Raw genomic sequence first — 19962 nt, 5'->3', positions numbered from 1 at the left:
CAGTACATATCTTGCTTGTTTCTAGATACAATCCGTCTTTCGACAATTTTAGAATGCATTTATTTCCAATGACGTAAAGGTTAATCTGACAACTTGGAACAAACAGAATTATTTTTGGAATGATAGATGATCATTGTCCATATCGTTGATTGATGTCATTATAATTGTAAAGGGATTATGAACAGCGTTCTCCTGGGAAAAACTGCACGATCATGTAATCTTGTAATTTTCTTTTACTTGTTTAAAAGAGTCTGTCATGAAGAAAATTACATTTTGTTACATTCATGTAAGATGTTGACCGATTTAGAATTTTTTATGTATTTATTGGTTATTAACTACCATATTTAGATTCTGGCAAAGTGTATTCTGCAAAATTCATATCATTTTTCATTCAAATTATATCGAGCTTTCAATAGTTTATTTGTGGAAACTCTCATTACTATCATTACTATCATTTCTTTAAACTTATCTTGATGAATGATTTTTAACTTATTTACCATCAATTATTATCAGATTAGATAATAATGTATATACATATAAATTATAACAGTAGTACTCTCCAGTTACTTCTTTCAAAGTTACTGCCAATATGAAATAGAATTTTGTTTTCATTAAAATGTAAATTGAATCAGTGATTTGATTAAATAGTGACAAAAAGTCTACCCTCACCAGTAGCACAAATGGCTCAAAAAAAGGTATGAATTATTTTTTTAATTTAATATTCATATTGTCATTGTGTTTTCCTCTAGATTACACAGGGTGTCGTTAATTTAGGCTACGAATACGAAAAATTAGTTTCTGCTTATTTCTGTCTTAAACTGCTTCAAGATGTTTCAATTAAAAACTTTGTTCTGAATATTAATCCTAGCGCATATCGAAAATTTGACGATGTGACCGTTAGCATAACCTATAACGACGGTCACAAAGAGCAATTCGCATTGCAACTTAAGCACCGAGAAACGGGTCGAGATATATTGGAAGCAAGATTCGAATTAAACAGAGAAAAGAAGAATTTTTACATTGCCAGTTACTGTGCTGAATTCGAAAAACTACCACCAGATATTCAAGAAAATTACAAATTCATTTTGTTTACCAACGCAACATTTCAAAATTTCGACGCCGTCACAAATTATAAAACTCAATCATGTAGAACGCCATCCAAAAGCAATTTTTTCAACACAGACAAAATTTACCAATTTCAAGAGTACACTAATTGTCACGCAGCGTTTTATAGAAAGTTTTACCTATTGTCTGGACAGAAAAACGTTTCGGAACTACAGGAATCCATTGTTCAAATTTTTCGTGAATATTTTCATTCCGATTCAGATATTGCAACATGTTACATAGATTTTTTCGCAAATCTACGCATGGGAAACTACATAAATACAGAGATTACTAAAGATGAAGTAATTCTGAAATTAACAAGTTTACTTTTATCAAATCATGTAATCAGAACTCCTCTGCGAGAAGAACGAGATGAAAAAATTCAACAAATTGAAGAGGCAATTCAACAGTTTGACGTAACACTGCTCCAAGACATCGATAAAGATTTTGTTAGAGATAATTGGTGTTATCCAAATAGAAAAAGGAATTTGGTAGAAGACTGGGCAAGGGAGAATAAAATGCTACGAAGTAAGGGTGAAGGCGTACTAAATGAACAACAGAAAGAACTCTTATATTATTTTAAGGAAAATTTGTTGTTTGTACCCATTACGCAAAATTGTGCAGAGCTGATCTACCAAATAATCAACTTGTGTAAATCTGCAGAAAATGTCAAAATAAAATTCGTTTTAATAGGTGAAAGAATTGACAACAAAAATTTAGAAAAGTGGAAGATTTTCGGCAATTTGTCAGATCTAAAATCAAATCAAGAGCTTTACAAAAAAATGACAACTTCTTTTAAAATATCTCTTCAAGGACGGAAAGCTGAAACTCTCGAAACACTCAGAAGTAGATTTAACTTAAATTTCGATGACTTTATAACCCCAAATGAACTCTTTCGAATGTTACAAGATGATCTCTTAGTTGGACAAGCAATTGAGAAATTGTCGGGATATTACATACCACGCATATTGTTGAAAGAAGAATTTAGTTACAAATGTTTGCCAGAAGTGTGTGCACAAAAAACTGTAATTGTACAGTGCAATGGAAAATCTAAAACATTCAAGGAATTATTGAAAAGTGAATTTCGAAATTTGAAGTTTTTGGATTTCAATAAGTTCCAACAAAATCATCGAGACTACACGAAATCATTTCTTATCTTAACAGATGAAAAATTGAACCAACAATTAAATTCCATCTTTCATTTACAACTGACTGACAACAATAAACTTGCGTGGGTAGATAACAAAATTAAAGCAGAAGATTTGCTTATTCTCGACAAACAAGTGAGCGTCGTTTGCGGTACACCAGGTATTGGCAAATCAACAATGATGAAAAGTTTGGCGAATGAATGTCCCTTGACCCATTGGGTGATTGTCGTTCCTTTGAAACAACATAGCTGGTTTTTCAAAAAGCCATCATCTACCGCAAAAGTTTTGGGATATTTATTTGACAGCAACAATAAAATTGATCAAGTAATTCTACAATATTTTAAAAATAGTAAACACATTTTATTTCTCTTTGACGGACTAGATGAGTTGGATAGTAATAGCATTTCAAATGCGATCAATATAATGAAGCAATTTAAAAATGAAGGTTACAAAATCTGGATCTTCTGCACAAAATATTTGGAAAAAACTTTAAGACGTGAGTTGCAAATATATTCCATCTACAAAATTGAAGACTTGAAAAGAGAAGATTTAAAAAAATACGTTTGCCAACATTTGCAAGAGAAGGGGGTAAGCGCAGAAAAAGTTGCCACAATAATTCACAAAATGTTTGAAAATAATAATGAAGAAATAGAAAAAGACATACTGAAATATCCTCTCTTTCTGTTCATTGCATCAGAAATTGTCAGCGAATCCGAAAATTGTGATAATTGGGAAGATATTCTAACCGTGCCTCACATGTTCTCGCGTTTTATAGAACGCAGATTTCGCCGCAATTTAGAAAAAATTGGTTACAACCAGCAGGCAGGTTTAGAAGTGATCATTAAAGGATTCAAAAATTATTACTCCAGGGAGTACAAATTTGCTGCTTTAAAAACGTGTTTCGACCCAAACCTCTTAGAAAATATGAAATTAAAAAATGATAAACAATTTGTAAAGCAGATTAACGAACATGGAGATTTCTTAGGACTGATATTAAAAATCAACAGAGACGACACGTTTGTATTTTGCCATCACAGATTTGCAGAATATTTTGCCGCACTCTGGTTAAGCGAAAATTTTGAAGAATTTCCGCTTAACGTAAGAAGATTCATTTTCGACGAAAAGTACCTCTGCATAAGATATTTCTTCAACCTTATACTGGCAGAAGGTTGTCCTCTTCATCAGGCGGTCCTTAGACAGGATGTCTCTGAAGTTGAAAGGCTCATTCCTACCCATTGGAATAAAACAGATCGTGGAGGAAGAACACCGCTTCATTTAGCTTTTTCGTTCGGACAAAAATATCCAATTTTGAAAGATGGCGAACTTAGTAACAATCAGTGCGAGAATTCTACGACACATCAGAAGATTTTGCAATGTATTGTACAAGCAGAAGGAATCGACCCGTTACAGAAGGACGCCATACTTGGATGGAATTGTTTTGAATATGCTGATGCTTCATTGTCTCTACCCTCCTTAGAAGAATTGTCAAAATATAAAACACTGGAACTGGATTATTTAAGAAATTATAAAGATCTGAAGAGTTTATGTCACTACTGTGTGTCCCTTGGTTTCGTAAAACTCTTAACTAATGTAATTCACCTGAAAGGTTTGTCAAATTTAGACAATTTCGACAAACCTCTTATTAATTTAGCTTCGGAATGTGGTCAGAAAGAGGTTGTGAAATTGTTAATAAAAAACGAGGTTGATTTGTCAAGAACTTGTACTGATGGAAGGACAGCTTTACACGAGGCCGCTCTGTGGGGTCATTGTGATCTGGTCAAAATTTTAATAAACGCCAAGCTGGATTTGAATGAAAAAGATTCCAAAGAAAACACACCCCTTCAGTTGGCTGTAAAAATGGGGCATTTCAATATTGTCAAAACATTGGTTGAAGGAGGAGCTGATGTTAATACCACCGATGAAGGGGGAAGAACACCTCTCCACAAAGCATCTTACAGAGCTGACACTGATATTGTGGAATATTTGGTTGAACATGGTGCTGACGTTGACTGTCAGGACATCAATCAGGAATGTTCTTTGCAACACGCCGTTCAAATGGAACATTTTGATGTCGTCAAATGCTTGGTTGAACGAGGAGCCAATATACAGGCTATGGACAAAAGTAAAAGAACAGCATTGCATTGGGCAGCCTATGAGGGTTATCATGTTATGGTGAAGTACTTAGTTGGAAATGGAATCAATATTGTCGCTATGGATGACGATGGTAAAACAGCATTACAAATAGCAGTAGAAAGACAACACGAAAATATTGTAAATTACCTCAAAGATGCCGAACGTGGTATTTTAAGGTAGGCAATTTTAACTTGATTTATTTTGTAAAACAGTTATAATATTTTTTAATCGTCAGGAAACCATCGGAAAACGCCGAAAAGTCGAGATTACAAGAGCTGGCAAAAGTTACTGATTTGGAAAAAATTCAAGAAATATTTGAAAGTGAAGATGTGAACATCACTGACGAAAGCAATCACACCATCTTACACGTTGCGTCTTATCACGGGAATGAACATCTTGTTAAATATTTATTAGATCAAGGTGCCCACACTGACGCTCAGAATAATGACGGTCGAATTCCCTTGCATTTGGCATCGCAATGTGGCCACGTCAATGTGATGAAACTGCTTTTAAACAGGGGAAGCACTAAAATTGAGGATAATTGGGGCTTGACACCTTTACACCGAGCAGCATACAAGGGTCAAAAAGTAGCGGTCCAAGTTCTCTTGGAAGCAGGATTTGACCCAAATTCACTCAACAATCATCACTCTACGCCTCTACATAGCGCTGCTCGCGGAGGACACAACGATGTCATCGATCTCTTGATTGAGAAAAATGCAGACATCGAAGCCGTCAATGTTTACAAGAGAACCTGTTTGCATGAAGCAGCCAAAAAAGGATGCACAGACACTGTTCGTCATTTGGTTAAATTGTGCAATCATATTGTTGACGCTGTTGATTACGAAGGGCGAACAGCTTTGCATTTGTCTGCGGAAAAAAACTATTTTACTATAGTTCAAACACTAGTAGAAGCCAAGGCTGATATAAATTTAACTGATAATTACAGAAAGACTGCTTTGGATGTTGCAACCGAAAATAATCGTAAGGAAATCGTTGAGTATTTGCAGAAACAATCATAGTTTACATTTTATGTGTTTTTGCTTCTACTAGATTTGTTTTCAATAATATTACTACTCAAATTAATAATAATTATACAGGCTGTCCCAGAACTGCCGTACATCCCGTTAACCACGTGCTCCGCTCTTTCTGCTGAGAAAGATTTCACTAGAATTTTTTTGTTTAACCTTATAGTTTTTAAACTACAGCAATTTTAAATTAGCCAATCACAACAGGAAGATTACAGATAAATTTACCGTGAGCTGTTGTTTCCTAGGAAACGCATGGATTGAATTCATATTTGTCTACAATGATTGGTTAAATTAAAATCGTTGTAACTTAAAAACAAAATGGATTTAAACAATTTTTCTTGCAATATCCATTTCAAAATAAATATTTACATTTGCAGTTAACGGGATGTACGCCAGTTCTGGGACACTCTGTATTCAAGTTATTAGCACTATTATTATTCTTATCTATAATCAACATCATTTAAGTAGATAATAAATTAGTTAAGTATTATTTTTAACGAATATGACACATGATGTTAACCGTGCGATCGAAAATAAAAAAAATCGAGAAGGCCGTGTTTAATACGCTTCAGTTGGCAATCCGTAAATATTTACTTCAAATGTCATTACAATGGTCATTGTCATTATTAACTATCGACTATTAAAATTTGCTATTACAATATGTTCACTTTAAAGCAAAAAATGTTCATTGTGCAGTGTTACTTCAGAAATGGAGAAAGACTTGAAAACGACGAATGAGGAGTTTTTGAGGAATTTCAACAAAAGTTTCCGGACTCTCAGGGCACTTAGCAGCAACTTGCCCAGAAAGTCTACAAATGGGTAAATATGTTTTTGGAAACAGATAGTGTTCTGCGCAAAAAGAACAGCTGAAAATATTGAAACAAAGATTTGCAAAGACCCCAAATAAATCCATCCGGAGATCTTCTGGTACAAGTCAGCTTGTCCTAAAGAACGATTTGCACTTTTTTCCTAATCGTGTGTCTGTTGTGCATGAAATTAAACCCCTTGACAATTAGAGCCCCCACAACATAATCTCTCTGAATATTGATCGTTGGATCGATTTATAAACAAGCTGCCTGCTCACCGTTGAATAAAGGCGTGGGAGTTTTAAATCTAATTGTTTCATTGCACTAGATGAGGAATTTTTTTACAACCGACAGGTCACAAATAATTCATACCTTTATGAAAATCAAATTTTCAACATTCTCAAAATCACTAACCTAACTTTTAAGACTGACATCTGATAATTGAAATCTTAACGAATTGCCAACTGAAATTTTGGTCACAGCCAACTCTAATTTTTTTTTTTCGATCTCACGGTACTTGCTTTTAATCAGTCTGTTTATTTTTATTTTTTACAGGACGCTAAACTGACAATTCAATTTACCACTTATGAAACTGTAAGTTTAGCGTCCTATTTATAGTTTTTTAATATTTATCTCTTGTAATTTTAATAATATGCTACTAACAATATTTAATATTCACTAAATCGTTTAATTTACTTAAAAATTAAATAAATTTTTACTCCTTACCACTTACTATTTAAGTAATATTTTTCAGTTTCTAGTTTGTCAGGAACTCTGCATTTTATTTTTTATTTTCCACATAACTTATTTTTTTCTAATTTTGACATATAAAGTGACACTTTTCAAAATTAATTGACGTTTGGAAACGTCTCACTTTTCGTAACTGGTTACGAAAAGTAAAATCTTTCCTAACTGGTTAGGAAAAATGTATTGTATCACCAGTTGACACTGTCATATTTTTTGTTTTTAAGCAAAATAACCGTGCCTACATACCTACTTGATATTTTAACACAATAATAATTAATTATTAATGAAATTCATTACTTCGTTTAACGTTTGAAGAAACTTTTTTTTTCAAAATTAGAAAAAATCTTGTATGTAACACGTTTGGAAATGCAATTTTGTGTAACTCGTGTGATTTTGCTGGATCGCGCTGCGCTCGTCCCGCAAATATTCCACTCGTTACACAAAATAACGCATTTCCTAACTGGTTACATAAATAGCTATTATTTTTGTTTGTTTTTTTTTTTCATTTATACGTAATTGTGTAACATCTATTTAATTTTGTAAATTTCAGAATAACTGTGCACAGTTTTACGGTTTCACAAAAATAGGTATGTCTAAAAAATTTCTTCATCTATGATAGTGCTGCCAACCTTTTATATTATCATGCATTAAACATCCAAAAGCAACTTCGATGAAAATTTTTTTAGACCTACATTATATCTTATAAAATTATAAACTTATATTGTACTGAATAAAATACACTAAAAAAGTAAATTGTCAGTTATGGAAAAGATTATTGATAAGATAGTTTTGTGTAAAATGTACTGAATGTAATGCGTCAGAATAACGAAAACACGATGCACGGCGTTAAATTTTAATATCGCTGAAAATGTAACAGTGTGGCGGTTTATCACATAAATATTTATTTACAATTTGGTAAATACAGGAATTCAAAAGGTAACTATTCAGAGAGACCGGGTGGACCGTTTTGAATGCCGTTCAGTGCTCTACCGAATTGTTCGAGGAAGTGTTGTTGTTTATTGGAAAAAAAGGAAAGGATACATCTTTCATTCCCCCCCGAAGGGGGGCGGGCGGGCTGCTGAGGTTTTCCAGAGCCTTTTCAGCCACATTGACGGGAAGATTCGGGATTGTACGGTGTGGATGGGTGCGGAAGAAAAGTGGTAGGTACTGCAGAGGTTGATACTGACCCAGCATTCGCCTTATCTGTGATTTGAGACATATCATCACGATGTGATGGTGTGGGGAAACCTCTGAAAAAAAACCCACACCTGGTCAGGCGGCACCGGGGTTAAAACCCGGGACCTCCCGAATGTAAAGTGGGGCGCTAGGCGCTTGGCCACAATACTCGGTTTGTTTGTTTATTGCTGAGTACATCTCTTTTATCGGCTGCAGGGGATGATTCGGCTCGAGCGGGAGTCGTTCCAATGGCGCGGAGGTGTTGGTGATGGTAGGGACCACGTGCTTACAAGGTAAATTATTTCTCTAATTTTTTTTTTTTTTTTTTGTTATAGCCTTTCCCCTTTCACCACTACGGGCCTATCAGGTACCTTGCGGTCGGCTTTTTTCTTCTCTTTTTTCCTATGTGGTGCGGCGGGGCTCCGGGGTACTTTCCCCGGCTACCCACGCCCACCCTCTCTTCTCCTTCCTCCTTTTTCTGGACGCCACAACACGAATACAAACACAAACATCCATGGGAGGCCCATCCGGCCTGGGATTCGAACCCTGCTGACCTCGCGGTGGTGTCGGAAGAGTGTCGCTCTTCCTTCCACCACCCTACCGTCAGCCCCTGAAAGACATACACACACATCCATGGCCCGGCGGAGGTTCCTCCCTTGGAAAAAATCCTCCCCCTTCGGTGAGATTCGAACCCACTAGCGCCGGGACCGCGACCTCGGAGCACTGTCTCCGACAGCCCTGCGGCCACCGAGCTACCAATTATTTCTCTAATTCTTGTACATTATTTGTAGTCGCGATTTAATTAGTCAAACAGCGTTTAGTTCTTTATCGTTCTAAAGTAAAGATTATATTATTTTCTTTGAGTATTTGAGTACACAACGTAGGATCCATAAATATTTCTTTTCTCATTATTTTTGTTTTGTATTTTTCCGCAAAAATTTCATCCGAGGGAATGCGGCAACCAAGAATACACCAAATGAGGGAGAAAACATATCATCGAGGAAAAATCAAGGAAGTCGAAATGTTTCAATATCATCTGTTCATTAATTAGTGTTAATTAGAAGATTTCGTTTAAAACATTTTACACTCGTGATGCTATTTTTTACACAATGAGTAATCATAGATAATGCAAAGTTAAGGGTCCTCATCTCGAAATCGTAGCCCTATACTAAACCAATGTAAACGCAATTTACTCCTAAAAACTTCAAATTTGAAGTTGAAAAGTTGCTCGACGGTTCTATCAATTCCTTTTCACTTAATCAAATGAGGAGAAATAATGATTTTTCGATTAAGGCAATAAATTGGTCGTTACGATTAAACAAACAGAATTTCATATTTACTCGTAGCGGTCTCATTTTTAACTTGTTTGAGTTCTAAAGTAGCTCACTGTAATCATGAATGAATAATCTAGTGAGGAGAAACCTTAGTTTTTCTTGAAATCGGTTAAATTCTGACTTAGAGCTCGTGCCAACTCTCATGATCGATGACGCAGAAACCAAAATGCGTACCGAAGCGTGTGTAGTATTCGAACTAAAAACATCGGTACCATTTTGTCACGCTTTACAGATTTGTGAGCTAATTTATGTTGATATTTATTTGGCGAGAAGCCGACAAGTCCTTAGATAATGTCGGACATTCTAATCCAAATCCTTGAACAGTGTAAAATGCAAATTTGCCGCCACTCTGAAAGTTTGAACTAAACGACCAACGTTTTTACGTTTCACTTATCAAAATTGGGCTTCGCCTTCGCGCAGCTTTTGTCAAGGTCATCGATCATGACAGTTGGCACAAGCTCTACGAGGCAAAATAAAAAACGAAACTCATTCCACGAAAGTGTGATGATGGTAACCAACAATATCAGCAGCCCATGATTTACAGCACCCATTAGTTGAGCTGGGACTAGGACCAAGGGGCCGGCCGACTTCTCTCTGCCCCGAGCTAATTTCCATTTTACTACCTGATGGTATTACTTCGAATACAAGTTATACTTTTAGCCAAATACCTCTTTATTCTTTGTTATTTATTCTTTTCCACACCACCACAGAGGTAGAATAAAAGGCGCGTTTTTTTTAACGTGGTTTCCCCGATAGGTATAATCCACAATGCTGTAAAAAAATGTTGAACTTTATACACGACGATAAAATTTAATTGTCAGATGATTTCTAGTAACAAGAATCGGAGCAGTATGTGAACAAATATATACCACCAGAATTTTTATTGAACGCCGCAATGGGCGTCAGTGGAAGGTGTGAAATATGCCTTAGAGAGAATGGAGGTAATTTCGAACATTTTCTATAGTAAAGTTATGGTTACTTGATTTTTGTAAATTCTAATTTTTTTTTATTAAAAACAAATTTTTGATTTTTGATTTTAATGTTTGTGTATTCAGAAGATAAACATCTATCAGAATAAAAATAAAAAAAATGTACCGTGCAACTTAAAAAAACAAAGTTAGCTGCGGTATAAAATATAAAATACTAAAAATTACAGAGGTTTTAGGGCCAGTAACTGAACACGTGAACAGATTCAACCAATCGAAGTCTCGGTTTCATGGGTTAATTGTGAATTAAAATTTAATTCGAATTAAATATTTAATTCTTTTTCTATAAACTGGCCTTTAATTTAATTAATGCTGAATACGCGTAATTTAGTAATACGGTGCGATCAATTAAAAAATAAATCGAGTCGGCGTGTTACCTATGGCAACCCATGCTATAGCATAGGCTCCAAAGCCAACTCGATTTATTTTTTAAATGATCGCTCGGTAGTTGCATGTTATTAATCATTGCTGTTATAGGTCTTTTTTAATATGCATCTAAAACAGCCCTATTTTTGGTACGCCTGGGATCAATTATTATTTCAGGTAACAAAGCGCCCAGATAAAAATTTTCTAATTGTTGTACCATATATTTGTCCAAAAGTCATCATCTTTTTAGACTATCCCATTCTTCAAATCTTTTTGTGTAGACGACAAAATAACACTGCTTCCGCTTTGTAATATGTAACTGGCCTTCCACTTGATACATATAAACATGATTGTGTAGATTTCAATATATGTAATTCTTTTATCACTCTCGCCTGCATATTCAGTGGGATCGATTGTACAAAAGCCTATCTTTTTCGCTTTGATAGCTTCTTCAATTGTTTGATCACTTGCTGGAAACGGATATTTTACTACGATTTTTTGAACATAAAAAACTAAAAATGTCAAGCTTTAGAAGCTCACGTATTCACATAGAAAGAAAACTTTCAAACTGCAAATAACAAGTAAAGGCTTTCTTACATTCATAATGTATTTATATGTACTTGTATTAGAGACCCACTCTGTAGCTATTCGCTCATCCTCAATAATAATCAAGAATTTAGCAGAAATGATCTTACTCATTAGTATTAGGTAGGTATGAAGGATGTAAGTAAATAAAATCGGGTGATAATCCTTTTTGGCGAATAAATTATCGTTTCTGAGAAATAATCCCTAATTACAAATCAAGAAAAAGATTACTATCTAACATGATATTTCAGCCATTTAATTGATTTCTAATCTATTCATTTAACATTATCTGCTTCAAATTTTTGAAATCTATTATTATTATTTAAATTCTTAGCCTGTGATCCGAAAATAATCATTGTCCCATAAGTTTTCATAATTTTACCTGTACCTCTACCACTAGACCACTGTCTAGTACTGAAAAATGCTTTATTTTGCCCTACTGGCTTTCAGATTCCTGATTACAAAACATAAAAAATAACAATTTATTGTTCTCCCTCACTCCTCTCGTTCTCTATTCTTTCTCTCCTCTTGCTTATTCTTTCATCCATCTCCCTGCCGTCTTCGCTCCCTATTAATCCCCATTCCCTTCTCTTTCTCTCTCTCATTTCGCCGCATGTGTTTGATCTTCTCACTATCCTCGCGTCACTTCTTGCACCTTCTCTCTCTCTTCTCCTTCCTTCCCATTCCTGTTCTCTCTCTCCTCGTCCCCACCTCTGCAACCCGCTATCATTTTCCTCTCTGACACATACTCTTTCTCCTCCCTATTGTACTTCGATTCTCTTATTCTCTCTCTTCTCTCTTACTTTTCTGTGTCTTTGTCCCCCTACCTTTTTATTCACCTTCTCCTTGTACATTTTCTCGCCGAGTCGTCTTCTTATTCTCTCCTTCTTTTAGCAAATTTTCTTCAGTTTCTCCTGTCTCTTATCCCATCTAAACCAGTCCCCGTTTATCTGTATTTTCCTGTATCCTATTTTCACCCTTTTTCCTCTATCTCTCTCCTCTCTGGCCAACTCTCTTAACTTCTTTTGTGTTTCCCTTTCTTCTTTTGTCAAATCGTCATCTATATACATCCTCTCACCTTTTTTTTCCTTTAACTTACTCTTACTTAGCATTATGTTCTTCTTCTGCTCCCAACTTTCTATTTTTGCCAGCATCATCTTATCTTTATTTATTTTAAATGCTTCCTTTACATTCACTTTCACTCCTATCTCCCTTTCTAACCATTCTTCCACCCCCTTCTCTATATTTCCACTTATTGCTCCTATTCCAGTTATTATAACATTATTCTTCCTCTCCTTCTTTTCTCTTTGTTCCATCTTTTCCTCTATCATTTCCATCCTTTTCATCCAATCTGCCTTCTCCAACTGCTCTTTTTCGTCTCTTCCTCTCCTCTCCTCTCTCACTTTAGCTAATTCTTTCCTTAGCTCCCCATTCTCCTCTCTCACTGCCGCTAATTCCTTTCTTAGTGTTTTGATCTCCTCTCTCATCTCTCTTATCATGGTAGTTTTCATTTCCTTATCCATTTCCTTGCTTTGATTTTCTTCTTCGCTTCTATTTGGTGATCTTCTCGTTCTGGAACTATTTCTGAGTGGGTTCTTGCCTTCTTTCGACGTTCTACCCTCTTCTCTTTCTCTCTTGCTGCTTTCTTTCCTTACTTCTGACGATTTCAGCATGTCCTCTCTTTCTTGCTCTCCCTCTTTCTCTCTCGCTGCCGCTAATTCCTTTCTTCGCGCTCTGCTCTCCTCTACTATTCCCGCCATATCCTCTTCTATCTCTCTGAGCACTGTTTTTATTTTCTTCTCTATTTCTTTGCTTTGATTTCTTTCTTCGCCTCTACTTGGGGATCTTTCGGTTCTGGAACTCTTTCTGAATGGGTTCAGGCCTTCTTCCGACATCCTACCCTCTTCTCTTTTTCTCTTGCTGCTTTCTTTCCTTGCTTTCGGCGATTTCGGCATGTCCTCTCTTTCTTGCCCGTTGTCTTCTGCTTATCACCTCTCACTCACTCGTCGTTGTTTACGTTTGTTATCTCTGCACTTTTTCCACGTCTGCTCGCTATCGCTGCCAAACCAGGAATCCTGTCTAGTACAAACTATGAGATATCTCCAAAACTAAAGAAATAATATTTCTCGCCAAGAATATTTGCATTTTACAATCAAACTACCTGGAAGACCGCTCTCACCGCACTGCACTTTGTGACCGTAAGGAACTCCCGCTGAGAAGGTTCAGCTGTCATGATAAATTCACCATTTACAAAGTATGCAACCCAAATTCCTCGAAATTCGAGTTTTTACTTTGAGATGAGGACCCTTAAATAAATACATGGAGTTATTTTTTTCGGAATTTTTCTACAAAATCAACTTTGAAGCAATGCTTGACTTTTGGTTGGTTACTAGGCACCTAAACGGAGGTCGATAGCATATTATTTTAAAAAAAAGTATAACAATTAATTTGTAATTAAATAAAAACGCGAAATCATTTTTTTCGGATTTCTTTGTCCTGGAACGTTTTTTCGCGGTAAGTAAACACTCATTTGATAGATAATTGAAATACGAAGGTCGATAACATTTTCTTTTTTCGTTTACTGTCGTAGTTTTTTTGTTATTTATAAAAAATAAATCCGAAAATAGGCAACCAAAAGTACTTAAGACGACGCGTCCTTTGCCGCTCGGACATGGTTTCCAGTGAGAGCGACTTACGCAGGTCCTTATAACGCACTAATACTTTTATGACCGAGGGTTCGGTCAGCCCATTGCTTTGGGCCGTCATTTATTACAGGAGGTCTTTAACGCACTTGTGCTCTGCAATTTTTGCGATATTATAAAAACAGGTTACACTGATCAGAATTGTCATAAATGTCATCTTTGATAATAATCATGATTTAAAAATTTAAAAATTATTCGTCAAAAACCAAATTCACATTAAAATTTTTTGTTTGCTATTCAACCATTTTTAATGAGTGAGTGAAATTTTTTTTATCAATGAACCATAGGGAAACTATTTTATGTAATGAAAAATTTACAATCTAAATTATAAATTTTAAACTAAAGAGGTGGACAAATATTTTAGGAGTAGTATTTTAAATGCTCAAACTGTTTGCCAAAAGCTGCTAAATACGACTACCTAGTAACCTAATCGTTCTAGAAAATGGTAGAATAATAAAATTATTAATAGAATTAATAAATAAAAATAGTCCAATAATATGAACTCCCAAAATTTATGCATATAAATTCATCCATTACCATTCGCCATTCATTATTTTTGCCAATTTTGTTACTTTCATTTAGAGATGATTATGAAAGCATCTAGTGGGACCACGAAGAGGCTGGCAAGTTCCCACCGGGCCAAGGAAGGGACTAGGTTTCAGTTAATTAGGAATGCACAGTTATTTTCAAATTCAAATGACAACCAAAAAGTCACCTATTTGACATAAAAAGCACTAAATTCTACGCAGAGAAAATACTACCTAGCGTAAATTATTTATATATTTACCTTCAAGCAGTGATATTTTTGCCCTGAAATTATGCTCTAATCATCTAATGTATTCTAGTGCATTTTGTAGTGTTGAGTTACAAGTCTACAATTTAAAAATCTCCCAAGCTCTCGCTGGACGGAGTTTACCTCTTTTCACCGTTGTTACTCTACGAGTCTACGGTACCGTTATTTTCGGATAATTGGTCCTAGGTAAGTACCTAGAAGGACTCGGAAAATCCAATAGTCCATTTGTTATCGAAAGAGTCAAAATTCCTGGTACACATTAAAAAATTTCAAGTACTATCAAGCTGGAAACGTTCGGTGCGATCGAAATCACGTATTATTTACGACAATTATGTTGGTTCTTGCTGTTATCAAATAAAAACTTTATTAATTATGATTGGGTGGTTGATTGATCAGAGAATTAACTTTTTTTATAGGTAGGTATAGATAAGTACATGGTTATGTTTTATAATTTATAAGTCTTTTTTTAAGTGATGCTTCTTATAGGTAAATTTCGGCTATTTCTCGAGTCAATTATTTCGGGCAACATTGCATTCATGTAAAATTTTTCTAAAGGATCTATCATTTTACCGTACCAGTATTTACAGTCATCTTTTTCAATAATACAATATTTTAAGTCACATTGTGTATATACAATAAAATAACATTTTTGGCGATTGGTAATATGCAGTTGACCTTGAACCTGGTACATATAATTGTCATTTTCTTTTAATAATATTTTATCATCATCCCTGGGATCAATTTCTAAATATTTAATAATTTTTTTTTCTATTGCCGTTTTGATGTCGGTGTTTCGAGCAGCAAATGGACATTTGATTTCAACAATTGAATCCAAATCAACCAATCCATCTGGTGATGCTCCCAAAAATTTTTTCTCGGTGTCTACAAATAAACCGTTTTTTCTAAATCTGATGGCGCAAACAATAGAAGTTCTAAATTTCATGTAATTAGCTTTCAAAAAATTTCGTATTGTGATGTCAGAACGAGGAGTTTTTGCAATTTCCCGGATTTTATTGCAGAAATTTCCTAATATGTGATTACGACATTCAATTTTATGTACAAAATAACTTTATTTCAAGAATTGCATCCGAATTTATTAATCCATCTCTTTGCTAAAAATGATTTATATTTATCAATAAACATGGCACAACTTTTAACATTCAACCCGATAATGTGCTCCAATTTTTCGCTTTGTTTTGTCGCAGAACTTCAAATGGATGATTTTTCTGAATACAAAATTTCTTTTACCGTATTTCTAGTGTCGGTATTCCGAAATAATGGTTTATGGGATAACGGGAACGGGTTTGTCGGCCGTGGCCTGTGTCGGCATTTCTACCTGACAGAAAATGCATGCATTTTATGACCATAACTTCTGCTCGAAGGACCCCCGGCAAATTGATTGACACCCGTCAAAATTTACAGAGTATACAACCCACTTTCCTCGAAACTGGAATTTTATTTTACTCCACTGGAGCCTTAATTGTGGCATGAAATAAGTTTAAATTTTGTGGTAGTGAATTTAAACCACAGATTTATTAATACCAATTAATTGTAAGTTATTATTAGGCTTTGGTTCTAAAGATATTATGTTATAGTCAATTATAACTATTATATTAAGTATATATTTCTATATTTTCTGGGTTATTATAAAATAAAAAATTTAAAAATTTGTTACACAGTCTAGGACTGGTTTACAAATCTATGAGGGGCATGATGACCAACTCAATAGACCGGGACCAATGGCTTAACGTGACTTCCGAATCACGATATATATATTATTATTATTATTCATTTAAATTGTTGCTGAGGCAAACCTATTTAGCAACTTAATGGTTGTATGATTCCGTATATTGGACAATTGTGTATTATTATGACTGCATTTTGTCATATTGCTTCTTAAAAGCACAGACATTAGCGCTGTTAACGACTGTGTTATCTAATTTGTTCCAGGTTTCAAATGCGCGATTTGTTAGGAAATATTGTCGAGAAGGTGTCTTAAATTTCTCTTTCTTAAGCTTGTATTGGTGTCCTCGTAGTCGGGGGTTAGGCCGTTTTATCTTTTACACTACCTCAAATAAATGCTTCACAAAGTCACAAATGCGATACATTCAATAACTTTCTGTTTTTAAGTGTTGGGCAATTTATGTTGCGGTTGTAATAGTTTAATGCATAATAAATTCTCATGTGGACATACAGTTTTAGAGAATAATCTAAGGGAAAATTCTTCTTTATCGTATTTATTTACAAAACCAACTAAACAGGTTTTAAATTCGTGCGAACCAAAACAGAGACTTGCGCACTGAAACTGGAAACAATTCGAGGTCCGAGTGCACTATCTGTTTATATCAGTAATCTGTGCTTAAACTATGTTCAATATAGGTATTCGGGTCGAAAATTGAAGAATGGTGGGATCGAGATCAACTTTTAGAAAACCAACTGGAACCATTAATATTTGTTGCCAATACTGGTGAATCATCTAGTGAATTTGATTCAGATGACGATTAATTTTTTATTTGTTTACGTATTTTATTATTTATTTCTTACTTACTTTAAAATATACATGTAATGGATACTTTACTAATTACTCTTATTTCTTTATTTAGTACATAATCTTATTTGTTAAATACATTATTTAAAATTAACAAATTTTTTACATTTTTTTGGTCACTGCTCACAAAATGTGTTTGAATTTTTTTTTACTTGTGGATATTTTAACGTCACTCTCTTTTGCTCGTCGATAAGATGGTGAAAGTACGACGTGGTATCAGTTTTATATGAACAGAGGGATTCCTACTTTACGGTACCGATACAATGAAAATTTGCCGCTTTCGTAATTTATGGTGTTTTGAGTTTACAACTTTACCCAACATTTAAAATGAATGCCCTATATTCTCTGCTATTTGCCGTATTTCTGGATAATTCTTCTTTAACTGCAATTTCACTGGCAATGACAATTATTTATATTATTATTTAATCTAGATTAAAATTTAAAATTTAACTTTAAATATCAACTTTGAAATAAAAGTGTCGCCAACTGTCACAAAATTCTCAAAATTGATTTTATTTGTAAAAAGCATGTGTAACGATAGACAATATTTTTGTATTAATGTGTATGTCTGGTTGTCTACACCACTAGAGGGTGGTAGCCCTGCACCAGACCAACCACCCTAGTTTTAAGTTAGAAATCTTCAAGTTGTTGAACCGTTGACATTGCATATTATTCACACCGCCCTCGTGGCTATTTTGTTAACAATTTTAGTTTAGTGAGTAAACAAGTTAATACATCGTCACCGCCTTTTTAATCATTTTACCCGGTAGTCGTCAGAGAATTCGTCCCAAAGGAGAAAACCCACGAAAAAATAATTGTAACGCGTGAAGAGAAACCACCAGCGTTATACATGTATTTAATATGCAAATCTGACTCGTGTCTTAATATTAATTTTTATAAAACTCATGTTTTAATATACTATTTTGCCTTGACATATTCCCATAAAAAGTAATCACAGCGTGTGAGATCTGGTGATCGTGGAGGCCAAGATATTGAGCCTCCTCTTCCAATCCAGCGTTCTCTAAACACCCTATTTAAGTAAGCACATACTGGTCTAGCAAAGTGTGCATAAGAGTCATATCACGCAACAGGTTTAAAGGAAGAAGTTCTGTCAAATTGTCCAACTCATTTTGCAAACATTGCAGGTACATTTCGCCGTTCAAATGACCATCAAAAAAGTGGGCTCCTGCAATATGATCCCCGATCACTGCGCCCCAAACATTAAGAGACCAAACACGCTGGTTATCAATATGCCTAATCCAGTGAGGATTTTCCAAGGCCCAATAATGCATGTTGTGGCGATTCACTACAGCTTTACCACAATATGAGGACCTCCTTTAAAATATTTCTGCAAGAATGGAAAGCTGAAATTCTTGCAACACTCACAAGTAGATTTCACTTACATTTAGATGAATTTATGAGTGAGTTACAAATATACTCTATCTACTAAATTGAAGAGTTGAAAAAAGAAGATTTAAAAAAATTCGTTTGTATTTTGCTTTCACAGTTTTGAAAAATATTTTACCGCATTTTGGCCAAGCGAAATTTTTGAAACTTCAGCAAACGACGTGTCGTTTTATATGTCGTATCCAAGTAGAACGTATAGGCCAATTGTTGTGGACGGTTGAACAATCAATCAAATTGACGATGCTAAACGTGCACCTTTGTACAAAGCAGTAACGAAAAAGCATTTGAAGCTGGTGGAAATGCTCATCGAAAGAGGTGCCCATGTCAATATCGCCGTCAGCAACCACATTCCGCCTTTACGATTACGAAATGACTGATCTACTGTTGAAAAACGACGCTACAGTTGACGTCGAAGACAAATTTCACTACACCCCGTAACACTGGACCGCCATACAAGGAAACCACGAGATTGTCAAGCTCTTGTTGAACAAGAATCCTGGTACTGACGTAGTCGACAGTTTTGGAAGAAAACCAGTTGACTGTGCTATAAAGTGGTAAATTTGCTTGACGGTTCCGCATCCAAATTGCGTCCAGCTGAGAGTATTTCAACATCTCTGAGACATTATGAATCAGTTTTGGAACAGATTAACGACTCGACGAGGCTCAGTCCTTTTCAGAACGCTGTCAACACGGGGAATTCTAGTTTAGTCAAGAAATTTCTGAAACAAGGGAGTGGCAACGACTAGACTGATTGTGCAGGGTACACAGCTGTGTTAAGAGCTGTCGTTAAAAAACACAAACCGATTGTGAAATTGTTCTTGAAGAACAACGCCAAGGTACATGCGTCTGATTATTGCAAGAGATCGCTGCTGCATTTCGCTGCGTTTTGTGGAAACTGTGAAATTGTAAACTTATTGATAAGATATGAAAGTGAGATTAATGTCGTTGACGTTTTTGGGTACGGTCCGGTACATATAGCTGCCATGAGAGGACACTACAAGATGTTGTCTGTGCTCTTAAAAGCAGGTGGTGATCTTAATTTGAATGTTTTGGATCAGTGTGACAACACTGCTTTAGATTGGGCCTGCAAGAATGGTCA

At 35.1% G+C, this 19962-nt stretch overlaps 1 protein-coding gene across 2 annotated transcripts in view; it reads left to right on the top strand.

The window, feature by feature from the left end:
• Window positions 1–551: 551 nt before the first annotated feature.
• LOC138127672 (ankyrin repeat domain-containing protein 50-like) overlaps window positions 552–19962 on the top strand; it is a 34397-nt gene continuing 14986 nt past the window's right edge. Inside the window, exons 1-3 of one of the 2 annotated variants that reach the window (XM_069043726.1) lie at window positions 552–695; window positions 750–4561; window positions 4621–8760. In XM_069043726.1, coding sequence (XP_068899827.1) covers window positions 681–695; window positions 750–4561; window positions 4621–5404 — 4611 coding nt within the window. In that variant the 5' untranslated portion in view covers window positions 552–680 and the 3' untranslated portion in view covers window positions 5405–8760. Of the gene's footprint in view, window positions 696–749; window positions 4562–4620; window positions 8761–19962 lie in introns of those variants that run through there. The other variant, XM_069043728.1, reaches the window with a different exon arrangement.

Source organism: Tenebrio molitor, chromosome 4 (assembly GCF_963966145.1).
Source record: "Tenebrio molitor chromosome 4, icTenMoli1.1, whole genome shotgun sequence".
Classification (NCBI taxonomy): domain Eukaryota; kingdom Metazoa; phylum Arthropoda; class Insecta; order Coleoptera; family Tenebrionidae; genus Tenebrio; species Tenebrio molitor.
This window is presented reverse-complemented; position numbering and strand designations above follow the sequence as displayed.